Source organism: Orcinus orca, chromosome 3 (assembly GCF_937001465.1).
Source record: "Orcinus orca chromosome 3, mOrcOrc1.1, whole genome shotgun sequence".
NCBI lineage: Eukaryota > Metazoa > Chordata > Mammalia > Artiodactyla > Delphinidae > Orcinus > Orcinus orca.
Window position 1 is genome coordinate 145,019,512 of NC_064561.1, and position 14,313 is coordinate 145,033,824.

General features: G+C 38.8%; 1 protein-coding gene across 2 annotated transcripts in view; it reads right to left on the reverse strand.

Annotated features, from left to right (window-relative positions):
* Nucleotides 1–14,313, reverse strand: part of ITGA1 (integrin subunit alpha 1) — a 173,441-nt gene that overhangs the window by 67,220 nt on the left and 91,908 nt on the right. For both annotated transcript variants that reach the window (XM_033421156.2, XM_033421157.2), the window contains exons 7-9: nt 11,623–11,771; nt 7,531–7,681; nt 456–621 (exon numbers count right to left, since the gene is read on the reverse strand). In XM_033421156.2, the coding sequence (XP_033277047.2) occupies nt 456–621; nt 7,531–7,681; nt 11,623–11,771 (466 nt within the window). The remainder of the gene's footprint in view (nt 1–455; nt 622–7,530; nt 7,682–11,622; nt 11,772–14,313) is intronic.

The window sequence follows — 14,313 nt, forward strand, 5'->3', positions numbered from 1 at the left end:
AGGCAGGGTTCCATGAAGACCTTTATAATGGACAAGGAGAAAAATAGGAGAAAATAAATGAACAAAGAAGTTATTATACAAGAACTGTCCCACAGAAGCCCAAAATGAAAGAAAAAACAAAACTTGAGTTAGTGTCTCCATTTTCTAAACCTGTGTCACAGAAAAGGAATAAAACACATGGGCACATTTTTGTTCTTGTGTGTCTACATTGACCATTGTCTTCATCTGGCCCTCACATCAGTACTGCCGGGTCCTTACAAAGAGAGCTGCCAGCAGACACAGTGCTATGTGAAACAGCCATCTATGGACAGATTTATATAAGAGGACATTGTTCCATGGTGGCTATTGTACACAGTAAAAACGCATTAGCCACGTGGTAGAAATAAATACCAAAACCAATTACGTTGAGTTTGAACTGTAGAGAGAATATTCAGGCTTATGAGAACTAGTCATACCTTCCAGGGCAAAGATTCTTTCTCCCAGAGCTTCAACAATAGTGACTAGTGCCAATTCATCAGAGACATTGAAGAAATGCTTTTCCGTGGGTTCACTTGCAATTGATTTTATTTCCTCCACAAATTTTTCAGCGCTTAAATTTCCTCGATTATAGCTGCCAAGAATCTAAGACGACAAAAACAGCAAGAATATCTTTTAAATTCTATATGTTAAACAAGAATCTCAAGCATTTTGTCAATAAGCAAGAGAGTGTATAGTACTGTGGCATAATGAAATTTTTATGTACTTCCACATTCTTAGAAGGGTAATTTTCAGAATCTGTAGAATATTAACTGTTATATTCTATAATTGCCGTAGGAAAATATAAAGGGCATCTTGTATGTTTGCAAAAGTTTCTTCTCTGGCATTCCTGTGTCCCTGTTTATCAACAGCTGTATCTTTAAAGTCTGATAGTTCAAAAGTAATGTTACAGTTTCTGAGTGTTTCTGATATTATTCCAGTCAGTGACATCACCATTTGCTGGCAAAAGCAATTAGCCAGTGAATTGCTTGATCTCAAATAGGCAGTACTTCCTGAAACTCTTACCAAGGGGAAGTCAGACACGTATATTTTTTAAACAGATGTTGGACTAAGTAGTAGTCTAACTTGGCAATTTAGAAAATAAACAATTGGGACATTCCTGTCTGAAACAAAATGCTCAAGACGGGGGCATTCTTTTAAATAGAGAAGAGAGAGAGCAGGAATTATCTACTATAGTTAACCATAATTATTTAGATCTTCTAGCGGGTTTTCTCAAACATTTAGTTTTAAATTTTTTAAAGTAAGGTTTATTGAGATATAATTTATATACAATAAAATTCACCCTCTTTAGATGTACAATTCTATGAATTTTGACAAACCTACACAATTGTGTTACTAACACATCGAGATTAGACTATTTCCATGACCCCAAAGAGTTCCTTCTTGCCCTTTTGTAGTCAGCCTTCTCTTCCCTCTAACTCCTGGCAAACACTGATCTACTTTCTGTCCTTACAGCTTTGCTTTTTCTAGAACGTTAAATTTAAGGAATCAAATAGCATGTCGTCTTTTGTGTCTGGCTTCTTTCACTTTGCATAATGCTTTCAAGAGTTATCCGTGCTGTCACATGTATCAGTAATTCAGTCTTTTTTATTGTTGAGTAGGACTCTACTATACAGAAGCACAATTCATTTGTTGAGGACATTTGGGTTGTTTTCAGTTTCAAGTGATTAAGAATAAAGCTGCTGTAAGTTTTTGCACTTAGGTTTATGTTTTATTTTTTCTTGAGTAAAGACCTAGGAATGAGAGTGCTGGGTTCTATAGTAAGTGTATGTTTAACTGAATAAGAAACTGCCAAAATGTTTATCAGAATAACTGTTCCATTTTGCCATTTTACCTTTCCGACCAGTGATGTGTGAGAGACCCAGTTGCTTTGCATCCTTGACAGCACTTGGTTTTATCAGTTTTTTGCTTTTTAGCAATTTTTTTCAGTTTTAGCAATTCTATTGGTGTGTAGTGGTATCTCATTTAATTTACATTTCCCTAATGACTAATGGTATTGAGACCTGCTTATTTGCCATAGTATTTCCTTTTTTGGTGTGGTGTCTGTTCAGATCTTTTGCCAATTTTTAAGAAAATGGATTGTCTGTTTTCCTATTATTTAGTTGTGAGATTTTGTATATATTGGGTTGGCCATAAAGTTTGTTCGGTTTTAAGTAAAAATAAAAGACACATTTTAAATTTCCACCAAAAATTTTATTGAACAATGTATTCACTAACTGAACGAACTTTTTGGCCAACCCAATATTCTGGATACATATCCTTTATGTGTTTTGTAAATATTTTCTCCCAGTCTATATATTGGCTTTTCCTTTTGTTACAGGATCATTTGATGAGTAGAAGTTTTTAATTTTGATGAAGTCCAACTAATTTTTTTTTTATGTTGCATTTTTTCTTCTGAAAAATTTAGTTGTTAATTTAAATATTTCTTAATATTTAGAAATGTATATAAATATGAAAATGTTCAAGTTAAAGTAAATGAAAAAATCTTTTAAAAATAATATGTAGGGCTTCCCTGGTGGCACAGTGGTTAAGAATCTGCCTGCCAATTCAGGGGACACGGGTTTGAGCCCTGGTCTGGGAAGATCTCAAATGCCACAGAGAAACTAAGCCTGAGTGCCACAACTACTGAGCCTGCGCTCTAGAGCCCGCGAGCCACAATTACTGAAGCCTGCGTACCTAGAGCCCATGCTCTGCAACAAGAGAAGTCAGTGCAATGAGAAGCCCGCACACTGCAATGAAGAGCAGCCCCCGCTCGCTGCAACTAAAGAAAGCCCACGTACAGCAATGAAGACACAACACAGCCAAAAAGAAGTTAAATAAATAAATAATAAAAATAATATGTAAATTAAAAATGCAAAAAATTTAAAAAACCCAACCCGATGTGTAGATAGGACATTTCTATTGTTTTGTTTTGTTTTTTTGTGGTACGCAGGCCTCTCACTGTTGTGGCCTCTCCTGTTGTGGAGCACAGGCTCCAGATGCGCAGGCTCACGGGCCCAGCCGCTCCGCGGCATGTGGGATCTTCCCAGATCGGGGCATGAACCCGTGTCCCCTGCATCGGCAGGCGGACTCTCAACCACTGTGCCACCAGGGAAGCCCTACACATATTTTTTAATGTAAGATTTAATGTTAGATTTAGAATGGTAGATTTAAAAACTGACTTTTTATTAAGATGGGTACAGATTTTCACTTGCAGAAAGACAATAACTAAAATTATTGTTTTCAGTGTAGTTGTTTATAACCTACAACATACTTGTTTATTTGTATCATAAAATGCATAATGGTTTAAGATCAACAACTGAATCACTGTAATTGTATGTTAAATGTTAATGTGACAAAAGGAGCTGGGCACCAAGTAGTCAAGCAGCAAGTGCATTGGTTCTCAAATTTTCCTTCCTAGTGAGAAGGGGGTGGGGGATTTATTCCTGGCTCCTTCCCCTTGCTGGAGGAGCCCAGAGGAAGTACTGCAGCATCTGAACCCCCTCCTAAGCTCCAGGACCACAGCGAAGTCACTCCAGTGCCCTTGTCAGTTTCGTAGCTCCTACATCTGTAAAACGTTCTTAGAGGCAAAATGCCTCATTGTATGTGACTAACTTTGAGCTGTTTTGAAGAAAGCGCACTATTTAGGAAAACTAGAGGTGGCTCTAAGACAATTGGCATACTGTTTGGGGAGCTTTTTTGATTTTTGAAATTACTCTCAACTACTACATCCAGATTTATGTAGGAAGATCTATACCAGCAGCTTACACATCAAACCAGAACACAAAAACTTAGCTCTTGTTTATCTGGCTGAAAAGCAAATGCCAAACATCAGAAGTGGTTTATATTTGAACAGAGGCCACTAGTGCTTTTCCCACTTTAGCTGCTTGAGGGGTAAGAGAATTAATGGAATGGTAGTAGAGAATTGTCCAAATAGAGAGGGAAACCCAAGGGCCATTTGCTTTTATTACATTGAACAAATCCTCTCTCATTTAAAAACAATTAAGATGCTCTTCCTATAGTTGGGTATCTCACCATAGCTGGATGTACATGCCCTAGACTAAGGATGGAAAAGGCAGTCTCCGAGCTCTGGAGCCTCCATTCCATCCATGGTGTGGGTTTCAGGATCACTGGGGCCTTGCTCAACACCTCATTCTCTGCTTGGTCTTCTCCTCTGGACACACTGGCAGACTCCTCTTTTGTCAGCAGTTTTGCTATGCATGGATTTCTTTTAGATTTATACAAATTCCGTATGGTGTGAAGCCTTCTGAGTCCCCATTGATTTACCTAATTTATTCTGTAAGTTATATATATGACATCCTGGGCTGAAAAGTCACTATTGTTCCTCCTTGGTTCCTATTTACCATATTCTAGATTCACTATTGAATTGACATGTCAACTTCCATTTCACTTACAAGTTGGTGTTGTTGAAAATACACAAAAATTGTAAAGACTCCTGGACTATGTGTAATTTAGGTTCTTAACTGTGATGTAAACGTTGTCAGATATTTAGTGCTCTATGTCACAGGACAGAGACAAATGGGTAAAGTTCAATGGGGAAGATGCCCAACTGACACACTTAATAAAAGTAAAATGTATAAATGTAATATGGGAGCATATATTTAGAAGAAACTATAAGAGAAAAGAATTGCCTGGAATTACTATCATTTGCATCCAGTTTGAACTATTTTGCATCACAGAATGAAAATGAAAACAGGGAGAAATGTATTTTGATCCTTCACCCAAGGGTCTGGTAGCTGGTAAAAACATTATTTTCCATGAATCAAAAGAGATACAAAATAATACTTAAAAATTACTTCTGTTTCGCTTAATACAAATACGTCAAGCCCAGGCATTTGGTGTTCTGCTAATATTCACCTGGAATAGACATTCAGAATTGAAACTCCCTTGAGGCAAATATGTCAAATGTAAAGTGTAAGGCTCATTTACATGTAGCACAGTGCCTTTTGTGTGCAAATGAATGAAATTCTAAGATACTTTCTAAGTTGCTTATTTTCATTTGAATGCTGTAGGTGATACACTTTCACAGCCATTATAATCCCCGCCATTATCATCTAAGATTAGAATCTGAATATAAAACAGTCTCCTGGGCTTCCCTGGTAGCGCAGTAGTTAAGAATCTGCCTGCCAGTGCAGAGGAGAAGGGTTCGATCCCTGGTCAAGGAAGATCCCACATGCCACGGAGCAACTAAGCCCGTGTGCCACAACTACTGAGCCTGCGCTCTAGAGCCCACAAGCCACAACTACTGAAGCCCACGTGCCTAGAGCCCGTGATCCGCAGCAAGAGAAGCCACTGCAATGAGAAACCCGCGTGCAGCAATGAAGACCCAACGCAGCCAAAAATAAATAAATAAATTTGTAAAAAGAAAAAAAAAAGAAAACTTAAAAAACAAAACAAACAACCCCCCCCCCCAAAAACCCACCAGTCTCCTGCTAGCAATGTCTAATATCCTCAAGTGACAGAATAGAGACCATGTAACAGGGTCTCCAACCAGCTTAGTACCCTCACCAAATCTGGATGTTTCACAGGAAATGTGTGCAGTTTTATCACAGAGTGTTTATAGTTTCGGTAATCAACCTTTTTTGAGTGTTGTCTCCCCCCAAAACATATGTCTCTGGTGTTCAGGATCAAATGGTGGGGAAAAAAAAGATGGAGGGGCTTCCCTGGTGGCGCAGTGGTTGGGAGTCCGCCTGCCGATGCAGGGGACACGGGTTTGTGCCCCGGTCCGGGAGGATCCCACATGCCGTGGAGCGGCTGGGCCCGTGAGCCATGGCTGCTGAGCCTACGTGTCCGAAGCCTGTGCTCTGCAACGGGAGAGGCCACAACAGTGAGAGGCCCGCGTACCGCAAAAAAAAAGATGGAGTAGGAGGAACAGTCCAGGAAATAACAGGGCTACAGGACCCCGTGAACATTTGATCTCATGCATCATGAATAGACGTGGAGAAAAGTCTGAAACCTTTCTGTGTGAATAAACAAAGAGAGAAAGTAAAATAAATGGCTTATTTCCTAGTTTGGCACAAACTAAAATAAAATATAAGGTTCACTGAGGAAAAAATATGAATTAGGAAAATAAATAATTATTGCTAAAGTGAAAGTTTCCTATTCTTTGTTTATACCATTTCAAAGATCAAGTTGACGCTAATTCACTGATTAAAATGGGAAAGGAACTCATGAGTTTATGGTTCTCCAGGAAGATTAATGCAATCATGAGACCTCTTTTTGACCAGATAAAAGGCAAAGTATGAATGATCAACCAGGGATACAACAAAGGGAAATAGAGATTTAAGGGCAAGAAATACTGATTATGTAGCCAGATACAATGCAAAAGTGATATAAGATTCCCTTAAAATTAAGAAGCAATCCATTGATAGATACTTTCTTTCCACTGAAGTTTCCCGAACGTTGTTAATGCTGCTGATGGTTAATTCAGCTCATGGCCTGCATCTACGGGGCCTGGAATGCTAGACTATATCCTCTGGGAAGAAAGTGAACAAATGATGGCACCTCTGGTACCCGGTTGTGTGGGACAAACTGGGCATGCGCTGGCTTTGCATACTAAAGAGACCGAGCATAGACTCTAATTGTGGACAGTATCTCTGAGTGAAGGCTGAGCCATATGGAATTATTCTCAACCACCGAAAAGATCAAAATAGCTATAGTTAACAGGAGAGGTAATAATCGATTGAATAACAGTTGGCAAAAAATAACTTACCGAAGTAACAACAAAGGGAAAGAGAAATAATGAGATGTTTTAATTTTTTTTTTTTTTTTTACATCTTGTACCCCAAATGAGAAAGAAAATGTTGCAAGTGTTTACAACCTAGTTATCTTGGTTATAAAATAAGAAGTACAGTCACCTTGCCCCAGGGAAGAAGTGAATCAATTGTGTGTTCTGGGACTTCATCAGGGATGAATCTATTTTTCTTCCCTACCTACTATTGGTGGAGTGTCTTTCACTGATCACACTTTTGAAAGAGAAAAAGGAAATATCCCTGATTAAATGCTGAAAAACAATTGTGGGTAATATCTGTTGTTACTATAAATAAAAGGGATTTTGTTGAAAAACAATTTTGGTTGAACTTTTAGAGTTCTGAAATCTTTTGTTCTCTGACTTATTTAAAAAATCACTTTAAGAAACTCCCCTCCCCCCTAGGCTGAGGCATATGCCTTCCTCCCTCCATCCCTCCATCTTTTCCCCCTTCCCCTTCCTCTTTTCCCCTCCCTATTTCTGTCCCTTTCTCTCTCTCACCCTTCCTTCCTTCTTCTTATGTATTTTCTCCCTTCTTCCTCCTTTTATCTTTCCTTATTTTCTTCCTTCCTTTCTTGTAGTGATTGTTTGCTGAGTCTCCATCTGCCCCCATAGAGTTTACTTCCAAATGGAGAAGTTTCTGTTTTTCAACCTTCTTTGTGTAACTCTCATAAAATAACCATGATATGCACACAGCTTTTCTCTTCACACCACAGCCTGAAAGCCATCTCTAGCCCTGTACTTACAGCTATGGAAAACCGCTGAATGCTTTCATCTTCACAGTCCTGGATGACCTTATTCAGTTGATGGTTGTCATGGGACTCTCCATCAGTCACAATTACCATGACTTTTTTAACCCCTCTTCGGGCACCCCGGGCTTCAGTGAAAGCTTCTTTCCTGAAATAATCACAGACAAAAGGGCAGCAAATAAAACACCAGCCCAAGGTTAGGCAAAGTGATAAACAAAATGAAAACACTGCCAACTCCAGGTAGCCCAGTGCTTTCCCTCCAAGATCAACATTGTTGCCCATTGTTCAAGCTGGGAGGCATGATGCTTATTGTTTGTAATAGTTTAAGACTTATTCCAGATGATGGAGAGGTTACCATTTTGCCAGTCACCACAGATCCTATTAACAAAAGGCAGCAGTCTTTCATTCTTTGGAAACTTCAAAGGGAGAGTGTGACAAGCATACAGCAGATTTACAGAAGGTCAGATTTTAAATACTTTCCCAGTCACTCCTTTTTCTGTAAACACTCCTTCTCTTGCTTGACAGGCCTCTTTCCTTCTGCTTCCGGCAGAGCTTTTGCTTTGGTCCTCACTTCCCCCACCTACTCTGACATGCACAGAACAGCTTGGACATCCTGTAAGCTATGGAGGGGGCATGGGAGAAAACAGAGTACTTGTATGGCTGTGAGTGCTTGAGAGTGCGCTTGGATGTGGGGTAAAAATTCAGACATAGGAATTAAAGACTGCAGATGGCAGTGGTCTGAGTCAGTGACAGAGTAGGCTTCTGGGGGGCAAGGAGCGTTTGGCATAGCTATGAAAGTCTGAACTAGGTTTCAGGACACAAGCTGCTGGGGGTGAGGTGGGAGGAGGTGGCATGGAGAGAAAGGAAAAATGCTATAACCTAACTTCAAAGAAAGGAATTTTGATTTAATTCAACAAGCATTTATGGAAAGAGATGGAAGATACGGGAAACTGACACTTTTTGTTTGTTTTGTGCCTTCTACACACACACACACACACACACACACACACACACACTCACTCAGGCACACTTTCCCTCCATTACTTTCTTTTACTCAACTACTTTCCCCTCTGGAGCCTTGGAAAAGAAGAGTACATTTTACTTAGGACTGAAACAGTGAATGGATTTCATATAATATTTTTTAGATTTTGGTGTAAAATGCAGCAATCATTGTGCTGAATAGTCATTTTAAATATTTTACTTTGGTCATAAGGACAAACAGCTGCAGCTGAGATATACCAAAGAAACACCTGTCTTTCACCTTCCAATAGTTCGCCACAGTACACATTGGCTCTACTGTAGATATATAGTAAATGCACAGTAGTGGGTATTTTGTGAGCAGGGAGAGAGGATCCTTGTGATGTGAGCAAGGCGATTTTATCTGTGTTTATTTTTCCTTTAAAAGGACTAACAGCAAATATGACAAGATGTTAACAACTGTTGATTCTGTTTGATGTGTACATAGGATTTTGTTGTACTGTTTTTTACATTTTAAAATTTTCCTAAAATTTTCAAAAGAGAAAAAGAAGCTATTTAAAAAATATATATTGATCGCTGGCAAACTGTGTGTCTCTGTCCTCTACACCACACAAACAGATTCTCTGAGTTCTTTCTATGTACAGACAAAGGTGAAAAATAGATGTTAAAGGCTAGTCTCTAAATGAAGTTTGGACATGGATAAGATTTAATCCTTTTTACAGTTTTAATTCCTTAGAGGATCACCAAAACTTCCTAATTCTCTTGAAGATCAAGGTCATAACTAAATGAACATCAGCTGAAGGAGATGATTAAACCACCTTCCTTAAAGAAAATCTGGTAGCTAGGGCTGGCTTTCTATGGCAGAGCTCTTGAGTATACCCTTTCTGTTTCAAATATCTTCAGCAAATTGCCCTTGACCCCCAATTACCACCATCCAGTATTCTTTCTTTAAAATAAGCATTGACTTCCCTGCATGTTTTTAAACATTAACATATCCCAGGAGAATCCCTTTCTTTGGGACAGGAGAATCCAGGCCTTATGATTAAACACTGTGAAGCAATGAAAAGAAAGAAAATTTGGGATAGGGTTAAGGGGACACAAAAATATTTTGAACTGGGAGACACTGAAAATGGAGGTAAAGGATTCTAAAACATTTAGAAATATTATTTACAACTGGTCCTGCCTGAAAGGAATAAAGAACAATTAAAAATAAACTTAAGAGCTTCCCTGGTGGCGCAGTGGTTGAGACTCCGCCTGCCGATGCAGGGGACGCGGGTTCGTGCCCCGGTCCGGGAAGATCCCACATGCCGCGGAGCGGCTGGGCCCGTGAGCCATGGCCGCTGAGCCTGCGCTCCGCAACGGGAGAGGCCACAACAGTGAGAGGCCCGCGTACCGCAAAAAAAAAAAAAAAAAAAGAAGAGTACTTAGTAATATCATTATGGAGTCTTATTTATATACAAAACTCAATAAACTCTGTGTCCTACAGCTAGACCCTCTGTGAAACACATAGGCAAAAACCATATAGGGACAAGGTATTTAGAGTGGTATTTATGCAGGAGCAAAAGCAGCCAGAATATTTCTGCAGTTAGTTTTCAAAAATGAATATTCATCTTAAGTGGTTGCCTTTGGAAAACAAAGTTCCCTACAGGCTCAGGGCTTTCAAAGAACTCTCTGATTTACTTTGAATGTGCGGTCACACTTAGTCAATTATTTAAGAATGCACACTCAGCACACCTAAACGTGTGCACTTCTGTGCATGCAAATTGGTGATCTACGGGCAGGTAAATGTAAAATTACCCCATCTGTTTGTGGTTATTTTTCTCATGGGCCCCATATAACTAGAACCACATGCTTTTCTAACATTTATGAGTCTAAAAGCTGCACATGAAATTTTAAATTTTTGAAAATCCAATCCATTCTTTGGAGTATCCATATTAACTGTTTCAGCCCCCTTAAAACACTGATCTTAGCAGGCAGGTGAAGTGAGGCCATGGGTAATCAACTCTTCAGAATCAGTTGAGTGTCCAGAAGTTCAAGGCACTTAAGAGAAGGATCCTTAACATTAGTCAAACTGACCATTAGATTTCCTGTGATTTTGGTATTGTTTAGTTTTTGTTCAGAAGCTTTCATGATGATTAAGGGGAGAAACAGCAAAAGATAAGAGCTGAGGGAGATCAGAAAAAATACAGAGAAGAGGAGCTGAACATTGTAAGAAAAGGACAGTTCTGTAGGTTCTTATAGAATGAAATTCAACCACAGGGTGGGTTATATGTGCTCCATGAAGGAAACTGCAGAAGGGAGGAAGGGAGGGATGTGAATTAGAGGGAATTTGGAGAAAGTAAGGAAGAAAGAGAGAGAGCACGAATCATGAAATCCTTTCCACTTCTTTTTTTTTTTCTAAGATTTTTTTTTTGATGTGGACCATTTAGAAAGTCTTCATTGAACCTGCTACAATACTGCTTCTGTTTTATGCTTTGGTTCTTTGTTGGCCGTGAGGCATGTGGGGAACCCGCACCCCCTGCATTGGAAGACAACGTCCCAACCGTTGGACCACCAGGGAAGTCCCTCCACTTCTTTTCAATCTTTTCACTGCAAATGATTTCAAATAAGACAACATTTAGTTTGCCCTCTTAAAACCTCTTATTTGAGAGCTTCAATAACCCTAAATCCATAAAATTTAAATCTGTAAAATGCTGTAAAATTATAGACATATTAGGGTATAGATATATATTGAGTAGAAGCGGACTGATATTAATCCATTTTTTTAGATTGAGATTCCTAGAGGCTGAAAACAAAGAATAAAAGGAAAAGATATTATCTAATATTATGTCTTAGTACCCAAGAATGTGATGCCGTAGACTACAGCGATTTTTTGGACTGATTCTCCATCAGTCAAAGCCTTGGAATAAGAGGAAAGATAAGAAGAGTGATGAGATTGTAATATAGAAAAATTTGATCCTATAACTATTAGTTAATCAGTTGAATCTCTTTTCAACAAAATGGCTTTAAATATTGCTAAGGCAACTGTTCAATTAATACTCCAAAGGGCTAGATCATAAGCAGTAATTTTTGCACAGTCTTTTACTTTGGCTTATTTTTTTATCCATATACCTTGCTGTGTCTATTCCAAGGGCTGTCATCGTCTGGCGGCCACCTCTCTGGACTATTTTATTTGCTGCAACAAGCACCTCTTCCGTTGATGAGTACTTATTGAGGTTGAACTCATGGGTTACATTTTCTCCATACTGTACAATTCCAACCTGAAATACCAAGCCACTGTGAGTTATCCATCTAGCAGACTTCCCTGTTTCAATTTTTTTGCGTTTAAACATATGCATCAGATGTAGTAATACATTTTAGTCTTTCAGATGAGTTTAAAACTCTATCAGTACACAAATCTTTCTACTTTGACAGTAATGATCACTGCCATTTGTGGATGCCAAAGAACACAAATGAAAGTGTTGTTATTAAACCTCTCAAAGGACTGGCTTATCTCTTCAACAGTGTTTACTGAATGACTCTGGTAAGCTTGGGGAGTGGGTAGAACATGAAATTGACATGGCCTCTGCCTTCATGGAGCTTCTAAACTAGAGGGAGAGAGAGATTAAACACAAGAATCATTTAAATACAGGTTCAATCGCAAACTGTGAAAAGGGCTGTAACAGAAAAGCTATTATTGGCAAGTATAACCTAGGAGCCTAATTTAAAGTGAAGGCTCAGGGAAGGCCTTTCAGAAGTGATATTTGAGACTTAAAAGACATGTGCTAGAAGGGTGGAGACCTGTTCAGATGGTGGCTGAGAGGGAGGATGGGGTCCACACAAAGGGAACTGTGTGAGTGAAGAAGCTGAGTTGGGAAAGTGGTAGGTGCTCTAAGAACAGAAAGAAAGTCAGTGAATCTGGGCCAAGCTAGGAGGGGAGAGTGGGGCAAGATGAAGTTGGAAGCATAAGCAGGGCATGTATCTGGCAAGGACACACATGTGCTTCCTGCTTTATGTAGCTCAGCTGTAGTGTCACATCTCCTAAATCAGCCCTTCCCTCTCTTTTCTTGTTCTCTGTCTTCCCTCTCTTACTGCCATTCTCCTTTCATTCTTTCTTTCCTACAGGTTGGATAATGCAGGCAGCTAACTGCAGAGCCATCATGAAGGAAAAGGACTTAGAAGGTTAAGTGCCACTGCTTCGATTTCCCTTGCTCCATACCCTCTCCCACCCCTTGCCCATTTTCCTTATCCTTTTTCTACACTCTCCTTTGAAGGTTTATGTGAACCAATAAACTAATCTATATCAAGAATTGTGCCTGACGTTACTTTTTGTTTAACCTTCCTACCCCAAAATTAGGGACTCAGAGAATCCTTTACCCAAAGGAATGTCTTTTTGATGTAGGAGTTCTGGGCACTTCGTTTCTTAGGTAGGGGAAGTGATTTGAGAAAGGGCTGCTTTCTTTCCAGGCAGTTGTCTAGTTTGCCCATTGTTCAGCCAGTCCTATTTCCAAGTCTGATCCGATTTCCAAACGGCATAAATGATCAGCGTCTACCTTGTACCTCCCTTGATGTCACTGTTGTCAGAAATCTTTAGGCTTAAATATTTGTCTGATTTATAGATACATTTCTACAGCTTGGTCCTTTTGGAAACCAAAAGCATACCCTGGCACTTGCAGAAACAAATAAGAGAACTCCCAATTAAACATAATCTTTATCGTCTCTGCGCCACCTTCTGGAGTATACTAGACAACCTGGAGCAATTACGCCACCATGCCTGAACACTATCCTATATTTTTACTGCCTTTTTTAGCTTTCTTTCCTAACTTATTCAAATTATAGTAACAGAAATTAGTGTCACATTTTATAAATGAAGAAGCTGAGTTAAAGAAACCTCACTTTCCATAATGAAGGGGCAGAAGGAGGCCTAGTCTAGGATGTGCATCCTTCACCTCTCTATTTTGTCTCCGTAAAAACTTACCTCGCCCAAATCCCCTCATTTTCTTTCTTTTTTTTTTTCTAGTCATATTTTGTTTTTTAGGTGCTCGTGTTAAATCTTTATAGGTGTAAACTCACTTGTTACAGCACATAGAATTATGTGCCCACTTAAGTCTTTTATTTTTAAATTAAAAATTTTTTCTTTTTTTAAAAATTGCCATATAGCTGACTTCCCCCCATTTTCTAATCACCTCAGCTTTTGCTAAATGCTGCTGCCACGTCATGGCCACTCAGTGAGTTCAGGTAGCTAGCTAGCCAACTGAGATACATTAGAAAATACGATAAAACAGACAAACAAGTAAATAGATCATATTTTTTAAAAAAGAAATAGAATATACGAATCCTTCCTTAGAATTGCTGAATCAGGTATAAGATAAATAAGAAATAATTAGAGAACATATGCGAGTATAAGAGAAGGTACACCGTAAGCTGAATAAACACAAAATCTGCTCAATCCATGTTCAGGTTAGGTTTGCTCTTTGACTGTATCTTTCACCTAATATCTGTCACCATCTGTTCCAAGACTATGTGCTGTTATAATTAGAAAAAGACAATTATTAGTCTCCCATGACTCCAATTCAGGTTATTTCCTTGACAATTAAATGTTATGTACAGTTATCTGTTACTCTCTGAATAGATTTAAAATTCTTTTCCCAATGACCCTAACAGCTTTTAATTAGTAATCCAGAGAGACACTGAATAATTATTAAGGGAAACCATGTAGGTTTGACATTGTCTTTGTGTATATAAATGCTCAGGGTAAATAAAAGTAAAATGATTTTGTTACTTAGATAATCATTATACCTAATTTATGGTACCAAGGTGAAT